We start from the raw sequence: 20,855 nt of genomic DNA on the forward strand, positions 1-20,855 counted from the left end.
CTATGCTGAACTATCTGCATATATAAGGGTTAGGGTTAGAATAAGGTTATTCAATAGTATTCGTCAGGACACACTGGACACTTTCCTCTAAACACACTCTCAGCAACAGCAACCCAGAGCAAAAATGTCTGTAGTTTATTCCAAACTGCCCTCACAGCTGAAGAGGCCTTCCGTGGCGAGAAAAGCGGTTTTTCTTCTGGTCGCCGCTTATGGGTTGAAAAAGCTTTATCCGTACGTTTCTGGGAGGCTCAAGCGAGGACCTTCAAGTCCACACTTGCCGCAGACGAACGGAGAGCCGCTGGCAGTGACGGAGAGGCGGAGAAAGAAGAGGACCTCACCGGCAGTTAACCGCGAGTTTCTGGAGCGCCTGATCCGCCTCCTGCGCATCCTCTTCCCGCGGATCTTCTGCAAAGAACTCGGGCTGCTGGGCTTCCACTCGGTGGCCCTAGTTTCACGCACATTTCTGTCCATTTATGTGGCCAACCTAGATGGTAAAATAGTGAAGACCATAGTCAAGAAAGACCCCCAGGCCTTCGTATGGGAGCTGACCAAATGGCTGCTCATTGCCATCCCTGCTACCTTTGTGAACAGTGCTATCCGTTACCTGGAGGGCCAGTTGACCCTGGCCTTCCGCACCAGGCTGGTGTCCTATGCCTACCAGCTCTACTTCAGCAACCAGACCTACTACCGTGTCAGTAACATGGACGGGAGGCTGGCCAACCCTGACCAGTCTCTGACGGAGGACATAGTCATGTTTGCCGGCTCCGTGGCCCACCTGTACTCCAACCTCACCAAGCCCATCCTGGACGTGGTCATGACCTGCTACACTCTCATAAAAACGGCCAAGTCCAAGGGCGCCAACACCACATGGCCCTCGGTCATTGCTGGCATCGTGGTGGCCCTCACCGCCAAAATCCTGAGGGCGTTCTCACCCCGCTTTGGCAAGCTGGTGGCTGAGGAGGCCAAGAGGAAAGGGGACCTGAGGTACATGCATTCCCGCATCATTGCCAACTCCGAAGAGATCGCCTTCTACGGGGGTCACAAGGTAACAAGACTGTAGTTTGCTTGTTGTTGCGCTTTCCAAGGATTTTCAGCAGTTTTAAAGGGGATAGTTTGGGGGGATATCAGATTTACACACTCGCAGACTTAAAACAAACATGGTTAATCTGCTGAGACTTGATTGCTGCTACTATTTTGTTTAATAATGGTACAATAGATCTGTAGATCATAGTGTGGTTTGACGTAAGAGGATGATAATTGAGGCAGGCAGCTTGCACAGTGCTAATTGGTGACTAAAACCTTTTATGACTTGTTATCTACATTAACATCATAGGTGTAGTGCAAAACTATAGAAGCAAACATGTCTTGGTTGATCAACTGCATGAAATGAAATGGATGAAATTTCTATAAATTCATTTATTCAAAGGATTCAAACTATTCCTTTAATACTAATTTAATCTAAACATCATTGAACCCATAGATGCAAGATGTAAGAGACTAACATCTCAAGAGTGTGAGATCCAGCACCTGTTTTCAGTGCAGAATATCTGACTTTCAAGATTTCTTTGTATTTTATTTAAAATGTTTAAATGCATTTTGCAATGTTAACCAGTCAAAAATCTGCATTTGATGTGGGTATTTAACAGTCTAGGCCAGGGGTCGGCAACCCAAATTCTAAGAAGAGCGATTTTGTCCTTTCAACAAAAATCAAACCGTCTTGTGAGCCACAATATTTCATGTCAATTTTAACATCTTGGCTGTAAATATGTCTCAATGTGTGACAATGTACTAGTATAAATAAAAACGCAGACTTGCTTTACTCTGCTTAAAGCTTTAGCTCAGCTATAGCTGCTTTTCTCACATCTCTGGCAGGAAACTTTTCCACAAAAGTAGAATAGTTTGTTGTAAAATGTCTCTTAACATTCGATTTTTTACAAGGCTGAAGTCGCTTCTCATTCGTGGCTTCTTGTTCAGACTTTCCCCATTCCACCTTAAATGACGCCTGACGCGCCAGAGTGTAAGTGCTCCTTCATTTAAGGTGGAACGGGAAAATTTGAACAAGAAGCTGGCAAACAAGAAATTTCAGCTTCGTGACTTTTTAGTGTTTCTCGTTGCAGATTAAACATATCAGGTAACCAGCTGGAGTGATTATAAATGCAAATAAGTCCATTGATCTCCAAATTATCGATGTTCGTCTTAAATCTTTCTCTTTGCCGTTTTGTTAGCTACTAGCTAGGCGAGACTGACCAGCAGTCTGCGCGCCAGTCTTCATGGTTATAAGGGTGAATTAACAGTTGTAGGCTACATGTTAGAATGAACAGCAGATCTTTATTTTACTGTAAAGGAGGAGTATTTTATTTTTACCTAAAAAATCTAATTCTGCTGTGGAGCCGCAACAGGGCAGTAAAAGAGCCGACCCTTGGTCTAGACCTACGTGTCCTGGAATGATATACATGTACATTCAATACATTCACCCCTTTGAGCATGCAAGAGGTCACAGGGGCCCCTAAACAAACAGGGTCCATGTAGCTCGGTCATGTGTTTAGGCAATAGTTACTGTTCCTAGTGCAAAGAAACATCATGTGGTGTGGAACAAAGGGAAAGCCCTGGAATTGGGGCAGATTTCTGTGCCCTGCTGTTCTGAGTCCTCAGCACTCACAGCCTTTTAACACACATTAGAAGTCAGTTCTGCTTTCCAAAGATGTCACTTTGAAAATTTTTTTTTCCTTGAATAAAAGCTCATGAAAGTAAAAGTTAGCCTGTGAAAAGCTAGCCTAAATCTACACACGGACAAGTGAGGAGCTGCTAGTTTAAGCCTCTGACTGTGAGTACACTCATTCCTGTATCCTCACTTTGATGCTCTCTTGCTGTGTATGCGTGTGTGTGTATCTGTGTGTGCGGGTGTGTGTGCGCTCCTGTCTGGCTGCCCTGCGTAGGTGGAGATGTCGCAGCTGCAGCGGAGCTACAATGCGCTGCGCTCGCAAATCAACCTGATCCTTTTCAAGCGCCTGTGGTACGTCATGCTCGAGCAGTTCCTCATGAAATACCTGTGGAGCGCCTCTGGTCTCGTCATGGTTGCTGTGCCCATCATCACAGCCCCGGGTTACTCCCAACAAGGTACGATCTCATCAAAGCTCATCTTTATATGCACGAAGTGTTACAACCTAGGGCTGCACGATACGGGCAGCATATTGCATATTGCGATTATATGGCTACATATTGCAGTTGTCACTTTTTTGACTATTACATAGTCACTTTTTATTAAGAATGTCTTAATTGGGGAATATTAAACTAATATCAGAGCTTGTAAACTGCCTGTAGATGAGTTAGACCAATCAGAAGCAACCAAACAACTATATACTATGGCATCACAACCACAACTAACTGGCAGTCTTGCGTGTTCAGTGTTCAAGTCTCAAGCCAGAAAAAGTGGATGTTCTGGTCTTCTTGGCCGACATAACAGGCCTGGACTTCAACTTACAAAAATGATCACACTTTAAATTGCAGTTGCAATATCGATCAGAAAAATTGCAATAAGATATTTTTCCCAAATCGTTCAGCCCTAATCTCGTTTGTCCAAAGATTGTTAGAATTCTCACATACATAAAACATTAATCACTGGTTGTAGCGCTCATTTGCATATATGCCTAATACAATATATACAGTGTAATATAAAATAATACTAAGGATGCACGATCGGAAATGACTAAGATCAGAAGTGGCAGCTTTTGCTCCAAACACGCAACAGTCAGTCAATTTATTATGATTTCGGCCCATCTATGTTGTTGTTTTATGACGTAAATGATGGCAGGTAAGTGCACTCACACTGTATTTGAATGTTGCTGCTGTATCTGTACCAAAGTGTCACATCATAATTATTTGTGACTCATTGTGTTAAGTAGTCAGTTGATTCTTACTTGCCACTCATTCATGTTACGTAAATGGACAGCTTATTTTTTATTTTTGAAATTAAAATGCTAATTTGGCCCATTAAAGAGAAAGGTTTGTTATTTATGTTGTGAATTTGGCTAATAGAAAGTACTGAACATTTGCTAGTGATTTTCCTGTGTTCATTTAGCCCAAAAACAAAAAAATCAGCATTCATCCAATTTGACATCCAGTTCGTGCTCAGAACATCACCTCGTTATTCCCTTTATACAGTACAACTGGGACAAGTTTGTTAACCCCTTAAAGGGACAGGGCCCACCAGCAGGCCCAAAGTTTTATTACACACTTCTACAACCTAAGAATAGCTCATTCACTTTGCACTGAAGTCCCTGTAGTTACTGAATAGGAAGCCTTAGTATGTAATAAGTCTGGGAATTTAAGGGTTTAATAAACATTGTCTTGTTAGATTTCCAGGTGGCATCAGAAATGGCCAGTAAAACTGAAATATTCCAGGACATAACACCTTAAATTCTACAGTCCTAGCAAAAAGGGTTCTATGTAGTACCAAATAAAGATTCTATGACTTAACAATAGCATAGCTCTTTTTGGTGCTATGAAGAACCATTTTAAAGATTCTTTAAATAACCATATATAAAAGGTTTACTATCATAAAACAGAACCATGTACAAATGCAAAAAAAAAACATTTACGTGTTAAATCATTGCCTTTACTAAAGAACCCTTAAAGTACACTTTTAAGGGTGTATTTATTGCTCCGTAACTACTCCGAATTATTTGGTAACAACAATAAATTTTACATTTAAATGCTGTGGTTATGAAAGTGAATATTTGAGGAATGGGCTCATGAACATACCATTATGATTTAAGAGCTTAATTCATTGAGAATTCAAAATCCAATGGGACAGCTATGTGCTGGCTCACTGTACAATGTGTCATGCAGAGCCTGAATGTACAGCATTATTTCAGTTATAAGTCCATTTCAGATTACTATGAACTATTAATATGAATTATAATACTGCTCTGCTGAATAAGTTGCCATGACCAGTGCTGTCCAAAGTGCTGTACTTCAATGTACCTCTCCATTAACGCTTCCTCTGTGGTGCAGGATCTTTGCAAAGCCTTTTTTTGTTTCTGTCTTTGTGTTTGTATGTATTTTTAAAGCTCATGCACGCATAAAACCACACATACACACTTTTGATCTGTGTTTTGATCTTTGTACTGTGTATTCCTCCATCGTGGGATTGGCCATCCTTTCATGCTGTTTCTCTTTCCTCCCTTACTTATGTATTGTTTATGTTTTGTTTTCAGATTCAGAGGATGTGAAGCAGGCGGCGATGGTGATGAAGGAAGAGGATCTGGTGAGCGAGCGGACGGAGGCCTTCACCACAGCACGGAACCTTCTGAACGCAGGAGCCGACGCTGTGGAGAGGATTATGAGCTCCTACAAGGAGGTGAGACACTGCAATCTATGTTGGCAAAGTTAAAATACTACATCAGATTCTTTTTGTTTAGGAAATAAAAAAGCATTCAGTTTTCATTTATATGGGTCCTTTAATGAAATCTTTAAGGTCTTTATAGCATAGGTGCTATAGCACTTGTATACCCACTGAATGCCCTTTCCTTAAGCTTTAACAACGTTTTTTTCTTCTCTTTTGTGGGCTTCTCCAGGTGACAGAGCTGGCTGGCTACACAGCGCGTGTGTATGAGATGTTTGATGTGTTTGAGGAAGTGCGCGGTGGGGTGTTTCGGCGCTCTGTAGAGGAGGTACAGGGCGAACCAGCGCGCGGGGGATCGCGGGAAGTTAAACATGGTGTGCGCGTGGAGGGACCCCTACTCATTCGAGGTGAGTTCTGCTGTATGCAGTGTATTTCAGTGTTGCATATTAGTTTCATAGTAGTTGTTGATGAATTTTGAAACTTATCAGAGAAATTATAAATGTTGGCACTGATTATCGGCCCACAGCAGCCAAAAACAAGAAAACTTTTTTTTTTCGACTTTGAACAGTTGAAGTTGTGTGAAGTAGGAAGCTCTGATCTGAAGTTCCCAGTTGTCATGACTGCAGCATTAGAAGAGAGAAAACACTGATCGCTGCAGATTTTATACCCCTTACCTCTTTGAGTTACAGCATCAAAGGCTGACAAGTCTAATCCCTAACTTTTATCTGTGTGTGTGCAGGTCAAGTGATTGACGTCGAGCAAGGCATCAGGTGTGAGAACCTGCCCATTATAACGCCCACTGGTGATGTGGTGGTGTCCAGCCTCAACATCAAGGTACACACCTGCATTGTTGGTTTTCTAGCAGTTATAATATAAAACATTCTCCTCCTTCTGTAAGAACTAGGACTGATTTTTGCATTCAGAGTAAGTTATTATTGATTTTAATTGCAACGAAAAACAGTATATGTGACATTTTTTTTAATAAAAATTCTTAAAAGCATAGTATAGCATTGTTTTATGCTTTTTTAAAATAAAGGGGTCATTAAAACATAAATAAAGCATAAACTGGCTTTTTAATGTAAAAAGGTGGTACAAAATAACTGATAATCCAAAAAAGGGAATGTATGTGGAGGGGCTCAATTATTGTTGATTAATTTTCAACTTAATGTATACTTGTAAAGACTATTTACTTGCAAAGACAAGACTATTATTACTCACCGCTGAAAACATAAAAGTATAGCGTGTATAACCTTGTATGTAGTAGCCTCATAATCTTGTACTTGGTCAAATAACAGATATAGAATTTCATCTGGCCATATTTTCTGTGTTTAAGGAAAGTTAGCGTTTTATTCAGGCTTTCCGTTAGCCAGGAAACTTACCTGGCAAATTAAAATCCCACCCAACATAATGTCCGGTAAAACAGATATTCACCAATAAACTTTGAATGCATATTATTCTGTGGTGACACACCCCTGGACTACCACCGTTTAACGGTGGACAAAGCTTCACTCAAGTTCAAGGAGCCTAAACTCTGCTGCCCTACAGGCTGTGACATTTAACTTAGATGCAGAAATGCATCTTTTTTGTCATTAATGTAGGACTATTTCTACTGAAATAAATCAGGTCAGTGTTGGCCCAGTAAGTTAACGCCCTCGTTTAAACAGCTAACAGATCTACTTAGAGATGTTGTCTATATAGACTTTATCTTATCATTTATCATCAAGTGCCAACGCATGTTTATACTGATCACACTATCCATTGCAACAAAACACAGAGTGTGGATTGTAATTCTCTCACTTTTGCAGGGCTCTGGTTTAAAACTACCTTTAGTTTTTAGGGTAAAGCTTCTCAAGAGAAGGCAAATCTTAGATACATTTGACTGATGACTGATGCAAAACATCAGATGTGTTTGACTGATGAGTGACAACACATTTTTTAGGTTTTGTGCAGCATTTCCACAAATCAAGAATTTTAACCAGACTTGTCCAGCAAACTGAATTATTACCCAACACTGTGACCAGCACAAAAATTGAGCTGTATTGAGATCAATGTATCCAGAGCAGCTGTGAAAGTGCTTAGGAGCAGTGAACTAGGAAAGCATGCCATTCTCAGCTTGATATTTTTACAGGTCATAAGTCAGAGTTTTGTATAATACGTTGTTTATGGATCTGTGTTATCTTTTCTGATTTCTGTCCGGGGTTTGGCCCAGTTTTCTGTGTCCTTTGCTAATATTATGAGTGCCAGTAGAATTGCACAACTGCAGGGCATTATCAGACATTGATCTATGAATACGCTGGAACTTGTTAACTCCTTAAGACTTGGTTTAACATACAGTAGGCATATATCCCATAATCCTCTTAAACTGTGCACATTCAAAGTCGTGTTTGTACCCTCTACCCCTGAGTGACCTCTGCGTTCCCCTGCTCTTACACAACTGGACTTGATAACTACCTTTTCTGTTCAGTTTGGTTGGTTAAAGCCAAAAAAAGTTTGGTGGGTTAATGCCAGAAACTTGTCAGAGCTTGAGGAGCGCATTTTTATCTGTGTTGATTAAGAAATGTCACGGTTGTCATGCTGTTGAAAAGTTTTTTGACTTTATTGCCAGTTTTGAGTTTGAACGCATTTTCAGAACATTTTTTTGACAGATTTTCTGTGGGAAGATATCATTTGCAGGCAGGTGTTGGAACTGTGACAGTATATCAACAAAGATAAGGGAAATTTGATAAGTGGCCTCATAAGGAGGTTTATATAATGATAAGCACATACTATTTCCGTTTATTACCAACAAATGGTCACAGAGAAAAAGTCCAGTACTGAAGGATTATTTTACAGCTTGAACATTTTATAGAATGAACCTCTCTGTCATCTGCCCACAAATAAGTTCTTTGTAGAAACTGTTGCGATGTTACACAGGCCTTATAGAACGGCAACAATAATACAATTCTGCCTAATAAGAAATTATACTGCACAATTCAAAGACCCAAATTATTCACATCAGACTGCCACATTGTTTCTTTAGACTTGCTATATAGTGTTGAGTTTCCGGTTGAAAATGATATATTGATGTGTACTGTGTTGTAAAAGAAACTCTTCTTAACAGTTTGACCATTCAGGCACTTATAAATATATTATTTGGAATAAATAAAGTACAATAAATTTCAGTATTTTGACAAAAACTGAGCTGTGTGCTCTATTTCTCATTAGATTGAATGACATTTTTGCCAATATGCTGTTAAGCTTGTTCAACTTGGCGACAGTCATCAGAGCATAGATAAGTAAATTCTGGCCCAGGTGTGGTAGAAATTAGAATAGAGCAAAATGTACACTGGATGAAGAATCTCCTTAACAGCTTTAGAAGCCTGAGATCCGTGACTGTGCAATATGCTAATTATGGCTGTCATAGGTGTAGAAAATAAATCAGGATTAATCACATTATTGTGTGTAGTTTTATCACAATTAATCTATTTTGTCTCTTTGCTTAAGTTTGACTCTAGAGAAAGATGTTCACCATTTAGGAAGCAGCACATTTTATTATAGCTATATGAGGACAGAATAGACTTCAGAATGTATTTATTACTTGTAGTAGTTCAAAAACTTTTTCATCATGTGAACATGAAAATCACATGATGTCCACAGAGTGAACACAGTTTCTAATTTTCATCACCTACGTCCAGCGAGAGCAACAGTGGTTGCTTGTTCCAACCAATGAGTGTGCATATTAGGGCTGCATGATAAATCGTATTTTTGTTGTAATCGTGATATGAGTTTCCATGATAAACACATTGTTAAGAGCTGCAGTAACAGAACAGATCAAATTACCTCATGCACGCAGTGTCAGAGATGTCATTAAATTGAAAAGTAACTTAACCATTAGGCTAAACAGCAAATAACAAAACACACACAAGCACAGCTCAAAAATGACTCCGTCCAGATCTACAAGCCTGTTAAAATGCCTCAAACTTTGGGATTGTTCTCACACATAGTGCTGTCTTTTAAGTGAGCGAGGCAGCAATGGCTACTGTGACAACAAACATGTTTAATGAGTTAAAAAAAGAATTAAACAAAATATTTAGTTGTACTTGTGTGTCTATATAAAAAGTAATTCTACATTTATGTGTTTTGTAGCCTTTATAGAAAAGGCTGTTGAGGCAGTACTGACTGTTTCTCAGCCTTTCAGTGCACAAAATTATTTTATTATGGTGCTTTTGTAGTTTTATATTTTGCTATTTGCTTAATAAAGAGGTTAGTTACATTTCTGCTTACATATAAAAAAGTCACATCCAGTCGAGGCGCACTGTTGTAATAATAATTTATTCTCATGAGGACACTTTTTTATATTGTGATCATGACCTTTATCGAACATCACATTCTGTGCCTGTATTGTTCAGCCCCAGTATCGAGGAAAGGGGAACTGGAGCTCCACTTTGCTCCTTCTTTTATTGGTTTGTTGCTTGTTGATTTATCCATAGGTCTCCCACAAGCACTCTCCAGTGTAATCTGCCAAAGATGCTGAAGGTGCTGAACCTTAAAAGCCATGTAAAACCTATATTTGAAAGAGAAGGCTACAATCAAGGATTCTAGCATCTATAGCAGCTGGGCTTCAGCTTTACTGTACTGCGGATGCTTTAAGAGGTCAAACTAGGAAAATGCATTAGCAAATTTGGGCTTTTAATAATTTATCACATTAACATGCCATTAACTCATTCACTTTAACAGCTTTAATGCTGATGTAACGGAAGACCAGTTCCTCCCTCTTCAGACAGGATCACGTCCTGTATCAGCTGATTGCAGTGTAGTGTTTGTAGTAATTGGCCTTGACAACAGTTTCCTCTTTCTTTGGGAAGCAAAATTAGGAATTAGTGATTGTCAGGTTTCTCAAAAACCAATCAAATTCAACACTACCATAATCCCATACCTTCCTAATTTAAACCCAGTTCTTTGGTTGCATCAGATTTGAACACCCCCAAAGGTTTTAAAAAGTCTGAACTCAGCATCATTATTCTTTGCAGTCTGGCTGTATGTGTCTGATGTAAGTCTGTTCTACAGCAGACCCCTCATGATTAATTCATGTTTCCTGTTAAATTCTGGGAAACGGGCTGTGCGCTCCATGGCCCGTTGCCCCCCGGCCCCCTGCCGCTTTGCCAGGAACAATGTGTTGATTATTCCTCTCTGCCATCAGCTCTGCTCGTACAGACAGCGCACCCGCAATGACGTGCTGTTCCGCTGAGGCACTAAGGAGATCCCACCACTAATACCCTCCCACCGCTTTCATAAAGCAGTCATGTGGCAACCCATGACTCGATAGCTGTTACCCATAATGCCCTTTGAGACAGTCTAAAACAGCAGTGCAGCCATGCCTCCCCCTGACAACAATACAGGGAAAAGTGCTGGAGGAGTTTGTCGAACCGTGGCAACAATTTCCAGACAGAAGTATTAGCTGGACAGATAGTGACACCAGTGTAATTGGAAAGAAGAATGAGCATGTTTCAAATCATTTTCTTCTAGTAAATCAAATGATCCCTACAATGGAATTCTTGCTTCAAATATAGTGTGCACAGTCATTCAGTTTCACTGTGAAATTGTACCAAACCCAGATGGAATTGTAAAACTCAGGAAAACTGGGTTCGTTATGACTACATATTACTAAGAAGCTCAATGGAATGTGTACTGGCCCAAAATAAAGCCATTATATTCAGGGAATGTGCTTTCCAATTAATTAAAATATTTGAATATTCATAAGTTCTGAACGAATATTTGGTTTAATGAATGGAGGAAAAATAGCAGCAAATATATATATATATATATATATATATATATATATATACTCTAATGAGAATTTTGTATATCACTGCTGATATACAAAATTCACTGCTGAATTGACTTATTTGCATTTATAATCACCTCAGCTGGTTTCCTGATATGTTTAATCTGCAACGAGAAACTGTCAAACACTAAAAAGTCACGAAGCTGAAGTTCTCATTCGCCAGTTTCTTGTTTGAATTTTCCCATTCCACCTTAAATGGTGCAGCAGTTACATTCTGGCGCCTCAGGCACCATTTAAGGTGGAACGGGAAAATTCGAACAAGAAGCTGGTGAATGAGAAGCGACTTCAGCCTCATAAAAAGCTGAATGTTGAGAGACATTTTACAAAAAAAATTCTACTCTTGCGGAAAAAGTTTCCTGTTGGAGATGCGTGAAAAGCCACTATAGCTGAGCTAAAGCTTAAAGCAGAGCAAAGTAAGTCTGCGTTTTAGTTTATGTTAAATATTTTAGCCTATACTAGTACATTAACACATACTGGTACATATTTACAGCCAAGATGGTAAAATGGACGTAAAATGTTGTGGCTCCCAAGGTGGTTTGATTTTTATTGAAAGGACCTAATGGCTCTTCTTAACATTTGGGTTTTGCTGACCCCTGTCCTAACTAAAGTTGCATTGCTAACTGGAGATTGGGGGAGTGGCCTCTATCAACTGTTACAATGCAGAGGAACTCTGGAGATGTAGGAATCAAGCTTCATAGGTTCAGGAATAACAGTTCAGTATCTCTAGAACTACCACACGAAATATCATGATTTTTATTCTGAATGTTTATATGGATGGTTGGAAGTTTGATCTGCACTATTTGACAGTGTGACTCGTCCCCTTTGTACATCATTTTTGCCAGTGTTTCAAAAAGCTTGTCCAACTTGGCAATAAGATTGCAGTTGTGGGTGGAGTGTAGATATGTTAGTTGATACTGGTTCTTAAGGTTCTACTGGTCACTTCTACTTGTCACTACTCACCTGCTGACCTACTGCAATTTGCACATAATTACGAATATATTTTTCATCCACTCATTTCATTTGTTCTGGCTTTTTTCTCTCAGGTCGATGAAGGAATGCACCTTTTAATCACAGGGCCGAATGGCTGTGGGAAGAGCTCCATGTTCCGGATCCTGAGCGGCCTGTGGCCCGTCTACAGCGGAGTGCTCTACAAACCTCCACCTCAGCACATGTTCTACATCCCTCAGAGGTACAGGCTGTGCAGCAAACGCTGGCAAGACAGGGATAGAAATATAATAGCTGATTATAGTAACATTCAATTATGTAGTGATGCTTTATTAATTAATAAAGTAATTGAAATAAGAGCATTAATTAATAGTAACGAATTTGCAGTTGGTATAGTTAATTAATTAATACTGATATCATTATAATTGCTTGGGTGTAGGTTAAGAATTCTGAATGTCAGTGTTGCCTCCTTAAGGGATTAGAGTCTCAGTTTGGAAAGCTGGTCGTACAGCATGGTTGCTACTTTGGGTTTAATTTTATTTAACCACTAAAATGACCTCCATCTGCTTAGAAGTTAGGCGTGTTTGTGTATGGGAGAGAGAGAGTGAGAGAAAAAGGGCCTGCTTTCATTCTCATTTCATGCCCTGCTAAGCTAATTAGCGCTGATGAGTGTGGTGATTAATAAGGAGAGCAGGTTCTGAAAGCAGTGGGTCCAGATGGCCCTGCAGTGCTCGTGTTTGACGCGATAGCCTCATTGAACGAGTGAAAGAGATTACACTAGCAACAGCAGCAGCAGAATAGGCCTCACAATACATCAATTAAGCCCAACAGCTGTAGTGCATTCAGGCCCATCACAGGTCAGCGAACATCTCAACGCGTTGTTATATTGAGACTGTTGAAGAGTGGTGGGCTGGGCCAGGGCGGAAAGAATTTACATTATCTTGTGTTACCGTGAACGTGGTGAGTTGCAATCAGATGCACCAACTAAAATATACTGTAAATTAAAATACTGGCTTATAATTAAAAAACAGATCATTTTGAGATTTTAAAAGCTTTCATTTATTCATGTTATTGTGCTTATTTAATCTGGTCAGGGCATCTAAAATAGAATGCATTGCTTTAGATGTGGCTAAATTTGAATTGCATGAAAAGTTTCTGGTACAATTTACTTTCATTCATCAATCAGTCGTTAATTAGTTTATTCTTTCTTTTTGTCTTTCTTTCTGTCTGTTTTCTTTTGTAACTCATGTGTCGGTGCAGGCCGTATATGTCAGTGGGCACTTTGCGGGACCAGGTCATTTACCCTGACACGGCTCAGGAGATGAAGGAGAGAGGCTTCACTGACCAGCAGCTGGAGGGAATCCTCCGCACTGTCAACCTCCTGTACATCCTGGAGAGGGAGGGAGGTGAGCATGCACTTTCACCACAGCAGCTTTCATTATTGGAGCTGAATTAAATTACCTGGGAAGGGTCTAAATTTCAGTGGTTACTAACAAGATTTTTTTTATCCAGTATGAATCTGCATATTAATCTAATTTTTGCATCTACATCTACTTTTTGACATTATTCATAGTGCACTGATTTTAATCCAGTGTGAATCTGCAGTGTGTTTAGTTTTTACAGTCTGACAGTAATAATTGTGGAGTGATTTTAATCCAGTATAAATCTGCAGTGTGTGTTGTTTTTACAGACTGACAGTAATAATTGTGGAGTGATTTTAATCCAGTGTGAATCTGCAGTGTGTGTAGTTTTACAGTCTGACAGTAATAATTGTGGAGCGATTTTAATCCAGTATGAATCTGCAGTGTGTGTAGTTTTACAGTCTGACAGTAATAGTTATGGAGTGATTTTAATCCAGTATGAATCTGCAGTATATGTAGCTGTACAATCTGGCAGTAATAATTGTGGTGTGAATAACAAAACCTCATAATAGACATGGACGTGTGTTGTGCTGTCCTTGTTGTTGAGGGTGTACCGTGGCATAACACTGATATGAGCATCCAGGCTATGATCTTGCAGTCTGGGAATTTGGGGAAATTACACAAATACTTTATCCTGGACCATATTGCTCACACATTTCATATGCCGTTTGAATGAGATGTAGGTCAGAGAACAAGCTCAAACACTGACCAGGCAAACCACTTTGGAAAAAATGAATTGAGTATGAAATGCTAATTAATTCTTTATTCATAAATCATCAAATTATGTTTAATAGAAATTTCCAGTGCTTTTGCTTTGTTATAGCTTGGCTGTTTTTGTTGGTGCTACTGTATGTCATGTTTGTGTATTTTAACACTGTTTTAAACTGAAAGCAAACTTAAGTAATTAGTCACATTGTTTATGCTGTAACTTGACTGAGGTGACTTAAACTTCATGTGTGTGGTAGGTTGGGACGCAGAGAGTGACTGGAAGGACGTCTTGTCCGGAGGAGAGAAGCAGAGAATGGGCATGGCCAGGATGTTCTACCACAAGTGAGCAATTACTGCAGCTTCATAACAAATAAAGCCTCGTTCAAAGCTGCAGTAAATGTTTTACACTTCAAAGAATGAAACCCGCAGCTAACTTCAGAGCTTACCTCATATTTACCAAACCACGCGGCTCAAAACACTGGGGGAATTTTGCCAACATGCTAAGTGCTAAGAAATGTTTGAACAGCCTCCCGTGGCATCAGACGGATGTAGCGTTACCAGGTTTGTTTGATCTGAGAGGTGTCATGTGCTTTATGTTGACCGACCGTCTGGTTTCTTCCAGGCCTAAATACGCTCTCCTGGACGAATGTACCAGCGCTGTTAGCATCGACGTGGAGGGCAAAATCTTTGAAGCTGCAAAGGATGCTGGGATTGCACTTCTCTCAATTACACACCGTCCATCTCTCTGGTGAGTCTTTGGTCGTGTGATTACCCAGCATGACTCTTAACCTGCTGGACAAGAAGGTAAAGGTAGTTCAGGTGTAGTTGCACTGTATGTAAGAGGAACCAGACTTTGGCCATGTGAGGGCGCTACATAGCAAAGGAGTTCATTCTGTGCTTGTATGATCAGATAGTAATACAGATGTATAGAACTTGACCCTGATGTGAATATTCTTAGTAATGAATGAATGAATTAAGGAAAATTGTAATTATTAGAAGACAATTAAACATTTAATTACTAGTAATACTATTATTAATGTTGTTGTTGTTGTTAATAATAATACATATATTCATGGGACTTACATTATTATTAATAATAATAATTCGTATTATTTTTAAGGGAAAATTGATGACAATGGTTTGGAAATGTTCGATTATTATATTAATAAAAAATTACATGTTTAATTATCATTATTTCTATTATTGTTGCTAATAATAATACATATATTAATAATATTTACAATATTGTTGTTATTAATTATCATTAATAATAGCAACATAAATGCAATTATTATTATTATTAATAATAATAATTATAATGACATATTATTAATAATAATAATAGTAATAATAATTTATATTATTATTTTTTTAAGGGAAAATTGCTGACAATGGTTTGAAATGTTCTGTTATTATATTAATTGTATATTCATGCTCCATTATTATTATTATTATTATTATTATTATTATTATTATTAATAGCTTATGTTAACCATGCATCTGTTTTGCTCCTCTGCTGCCTGCAGGAAGTACCACACCCACCTGCTGCAGTTCGATGGAGAGGGTGGCTGGCGCTTTGAAAAGCTGGACGCGTCCACCCGTCTGTCTCTGCAGGACGAGAAATTGCGGTTGGAGACGCAGCTCTCGGGCATCCCCAAAATGCAGCAGCGTCTGGCCGAGCTGTGCAGCATTCTGGGGGAAGACAGCAGGCTGGTGAGCCCCGGGGAGCGAGAGGAGGAGGAGGAGGAGGAGGAGATGGGACAGAGGGTGCAGCAACAGCAGGAAGAGAGGGAGGAGAGAGATGTGTTCCCTGCTGAACAGGAAAAAAGCCTTATGGAGTGATTTGCTGCCAGGTGACAGAGACGCGTTCAAGGCCAGCTGAGGGCGAGGGTGTGCGAGAGTGAGCGAGTGTGTCTGTGGGGGTTGGTGAAGAATCTGGAGTGAATAATCGTAGTTCAGGTGTAGACAGTAGAGGCCTTCCCAAGCTGTGAGTTCCATGCATGTTTGTGCATGTGTGAATTTGTGTGTCATGTGTTTTTTTTTTTCTTTTGTCTGTGTGCGAGTGTTTGAAGCTTAACGTCCTAGACTGTGTGTGTTTGTGTGCGTTAGAGGCGATGGCGGGGGGGATGCAGGGGGGGGGCATAAGGCAGCTGCCAGCTCTTCCAGGTGCGGCGGATGATGAAAGCACCCATGAAAGCAGCTCCATCCCTTGTTATTGCAATTCTCTGCAGAATTCTCTCAAACTCTCTGGCACCTAGGCAGCAGTGTGTGTGTGTGTGTGTGTGAGCAGTGTAGAGATTAATATGAGAAAGGGCTGCTGTTGGATCAGTGACTGAAACTGTGTATGTAGTAGTACTGTTCACTTTAATAATAGTTAATAGGGATCACAGGTGGAAAATTCAGGCCCAGAAAATAAAATCCTCACCAGGATTGTGTTCCAATTGCTTGGACACCTGTACTGCTGGTTTGAGCTAATCATAGAGGAAAGGTGGAGAAGGATTTTTACTTTTGGAGCCTGTCCACCTCTACTAGGGATGCGCCGAAAATTTGTCCACTGAAAACTTTTGGCCAAGATGGTAAAAAATGACACTTTCGGTTTCAGGCTAAAAGGGAAGAAAGAGTGAAATTTGTGACTAAAAAAGACTAAATATGCCTACAACAAAGTGTCAGAATCTTCATAACTTCACAAATAATTTGTAATGTTAAAGAAAATACAAACGTTGATTGCATTGATTGCACCAGTCAGCCCAGATGCATTAAAACAGTTTGAGCAGCAGCAAATAAACAGTGAAAATCTGGCCTCTTAGAACTATTTCACAGAGACATTAGACAATCGATTTATAATCTCTGTTCATTCCAAGAACTCAGTGACCGACAAGATCCACCGCACTGTACAATAAAAAATGAACTACAATCACGAGAACACTTTCATCAGAATGACTGCACCAGGGCTGCATTTCACAAACGCGCTGCAAATATAGAAAACGCATTCTTCAGAATTGCCCTCACAACACATAGGAGATGTTTCGGGAGGGAAACTGAAAGAGGATGAAGAATCTAAACTTTTAAATTCTAATTAGCAAAAACATTCACCTGTAAAAATAATTTTTATAACTTTTATTTGAACAGATAACTAATATCACTGTATCGTAATGGGAGTTAACTGTAGAAATTTAAAATAGCAGTACCAGATATGACTGATAACTGCCTGTAGCATCACCAGGGATTGAACTTGCGATCTCCTGATGGTAAAGCCAGTGCTTGCACACTCAGGAGCCCTTATTAACTTCTGTCAGTGATTTCCCTCATGGATATTCCAGATATTCCATGCTCTTTGAGAATCTTCCAGAAACACTTCTGTTTTGCGGCTCACTTCCATTGTGTTGTGACTGGAAGTTGCATGTGTTTTCTGTATTCACAGCATGTTTGTAAAATGTAGCTCTGGAATCAGCGTGTTCATGGAAGTGTTTTTGAATTTGTATCACTTTTATGAGTTTGAAATGCGTTTTACAACCCTCTTAACACATTATATGAGTATTAAGAGGGTTTACAACACCCAGAAACTTCTCCACTACAGGTTTGATACCACTTGAAAACATGACCTCACTCAATACACCAAGAATGCACCAAATTAAATTAAAATGATCAAATGATCAAAAAACAGTAGTGCCAAAGTGGAAAGATAACCGAAGTAAATAAAATAATTAATTGCCTTGGATGACCAGCCGATCTCTGTTGTTAAGGACACCGGCGTTCATGGCACATACTGAAATAATTTTATGTTTATTTTATTCATTGTCAGCTCTTTTGGTTCTCGGTCCAGCATGTCCTGAATTTTGGCCAAGAATTTTCATTTCGGTGCATCACTGAAAGTCCTCACAATGCTGATAAAATGTTAGTTAGTGCTGTAGTTTTTACTTTGTGCCATGTTTGTACAAAGTAAAACCTTTTTAAGGGAAAAAAAAACCTTCAAACTCTGTCAGTATCATAACCACTATCTTTTTTATCGAGTGGTTTGACCTCTGAACGATTTTGTGAATGACAATGAGGCATTGCAACAGTGACCCGTGAATGTTTTCTCTTCTGTTTGGTTTTGACAAGGTTTCATCCACTGCTGAGGTCAGTACAGTTCACACAGTCAGCGGGAGTTGCCTCTGAGGGAAATATTAATGCCCCCTTTTGCTTATACCTTTGCAATAGCAATCTGTAGCAGTGATTTAATTCCTCACAGTAAAACAGAAATCACTCTTTCCTTTTCAGTGCATATCATTTCATTTTAATTACTAGAACTTAGACTGGGAGCAGATAGATGTAGCTTTCATGTGTGAAAGGCCTTCAATCATATTAGTTTGAACATGTGAACTAACAAAGTTAGGGCTGGCCCGAATAATACGAATACTGGAGTATTCGCTGGTTATGTTGGTTTTTGTTCTGAATTCAGAAGCTTTGTCGTTTTTAAGCCACAAAAATTGGAGCCTGCAATATTGAACTGCAATAAATTTCAACAGCAAAGGCCTTTAGATACAACGGAGCTGGTTTGCTGGAGCGCATTCATGCCAGGGATCCTCGTCACCTCGGCTCACGAGCACAACAGACTGCACGGTTTACACATTATGATAGAAACTAAAAGAGCAGAGATGCCTTAGAAAGAAGTCACATGTGGAAGCGCTTTAAATTATGGCATGATTAAAATGCTCAGTGCAAAATTACCTGAGTACTGCTTGGTAGGCCACTTTAAGATTCAGTCAAACTACACAGTTCCACTGTCCACAATGTTCTAAACTATATCTAAAATAATAATTTACTAAAATGTGATGATCTTGGTGATGTGATAGTTTAAGAGCAGCTCCTGCGCTGTACTAACAGTGTATGAGGAGACTCCTCTGATAAACTGGTAAAAAAACGGTGAAAAGAGCTGATAATCCTGCCTGAAACAGATACATAACTGAGCTGAGTCAGATGCGGATTGAACGATAGCTAGTGCTTCACTTGCGCAGTGTTTGCGCTGTTCGGGCACAGTGATGGGTGTGAATGCATCATCCCTCTTCAGCTGGCTGTGGCTGTTTAAAGGAGCGTTCCCTGCAAAATCCAGTCAAATTGTAGTCTTGCTAAGTCAATATTTACATAATTATTTATTTTACTTTTTTGAACAATCAGTTATTATAGTATGCGTCATTAAAGTAATATTTTCCACAACATTGATGAGGTTAAACTTGAACATGTTAGAGATCAGGTCATTGCTTACCACTTGCAGTCAAAATCAGTTCATTAACATCCTTATTTTTATTATTATCTTTAATATTTATTAGCATTTTCCCTGTTAGATTGTACATTTTGGAGTTGCTCAAATTTATGAGCTTTTGCTGCTGTTCTTCCGTGTCTTGTGGAATGTTTGAAAAGTGTAGAAAAGCTTAAAAAAATGTGTTTTGTACATTGAGCTGAATTATGCAAACACCAACTGCCTCCTGATTGGATGAACATTGTGTTGGTCAGAATCATTTGCATATAGTCTTTGGCTCTGCTTAACTTTTTTAACACACCACATGCCCTAAATCCAATGCACCGGACCCACTGTGCACTGTGTGGCCAGAAAGAAAATGGGGTGTTGCCGCACCAGAGCAATGAGTGCTTAAAAGTTATGAGTGTGTTAACATGCACTTAATAATCCGATAACTGAAAATCAGATTTGGTCAGTAATCTGATCAATGCGTTTACATGCACTTGAGTAATCAGATAATGGGGGAAAATGAGTCAGACAAAATTGGATTTCTGCTTTGAAACCAGACAATAAACTCTCAGGAGAAGACGTGACATAAACGTAATGTTAAACTCAAACTTCATGCTGTGGCTTACCTCGCGCCACTTCACCTGAAAACATGAACATACATCATCCAGAAGATGAAGAATATTTAAATCCTTCACTTCGTCACGCATGTAGTTGGTTTCAGCATCGCACCAAAATTGTTTTCCTGCCATCTCACAGCAACACTGTTTACTTATTTCAGGTACCGCCTTCTGTTTCGCACATGCGCAGACAGAGAAATCTGAAAGAAATCAGAGTAAGAGTTCACATGCACTGAAATCTGATTACTGAGCTAAAATCCAGCTCTCTTCATCAGATTTCTTAATCGGGTTTCTAGACCTTACTCCGATCTAAGAAATCAGAGTATGCTGTTTACATGACCATTCGAATAATCAGATAACTGCAGAAATCTGATTATGATTGGGTTATTGAGTGCATGTAAACACAGTGATGCCGATGTGACGTGTCTGGTGTGAATTCAGGATTACACACAGAGCACAATTTATTCATGCAATTTACTCAGATGACGGACTTAAACGGCCCCCAGAGTTATGTGTGTAGGCCCTCAGAAACAGAAAGTGGCCCACCCAGCGTCACCGTACGCCTGTTTTGTGAGTAGCAAAGGATCTTTCTGCCCTTGACATTCCGCTTTTTTATTTTTGTCGCGGGGCCAAAAGCACTACACAACGCCAAAAAAGGTGTCTAAATATTTCACGTTCGTGTTGTTCATTACCGTCACGTTTGGTATGTGACGGCCTTAATATCAGTGCTAATTTCGGTTCATTTGCGCTTCACAGTTCATACATTTTC

The 20,855-nt window shown here is 39.5% G+C and overlaps 1 protein-coding gene across 1 annotated transcript; it reads left to right on the forward strand.

The window, feature by feature from the left end:
- The first annotated feature begins 124 nt into the window (after window positions 1-124).
- On the forward strand, window positions 125-17,896 carry abcd1 (ATP-binding cassette, sub-family D (ALD), member 1). The gene is made up of 10 exons (XM_036579493.1): window positions 125-1,045; window positions 2,937-3,117; window positions 5,217-5,359; window positions 5,577-5,751; window positions 6,084-6,178; window positions 12,212-12,357; window positions 13,374-13,519; window positions 14,500-14,584; window positions 14,865-14,990; window positions 15,769-17,896. Exons 1-10 carry the CDS (start codon window positions 125-127, stop codon window positions 16,082-16,084), a joined length of 2,334 nt encoding a protein of 777 aa, XP_036435386.1. The 3' UTR covers window positions 16,085-17,896.
- The last annotated feature ends 2,959 nt before the right edge of the window (window positions 17,897-20,855 follow it).

This window comes from Colossoma macropomum, unplaced genomic scaffold, assembly GCF_904425465.1.
Source record: "Colossoma macropomum unplaced genomic scaffold, Colossoma_macropomum, whole genome shotgun sequence".
NCBI lineage: Eukaryota > Metazoa > Chordata > Actinopteri > Characiformes > Serrasalmidae > Colossoma > Colossoma macropomum.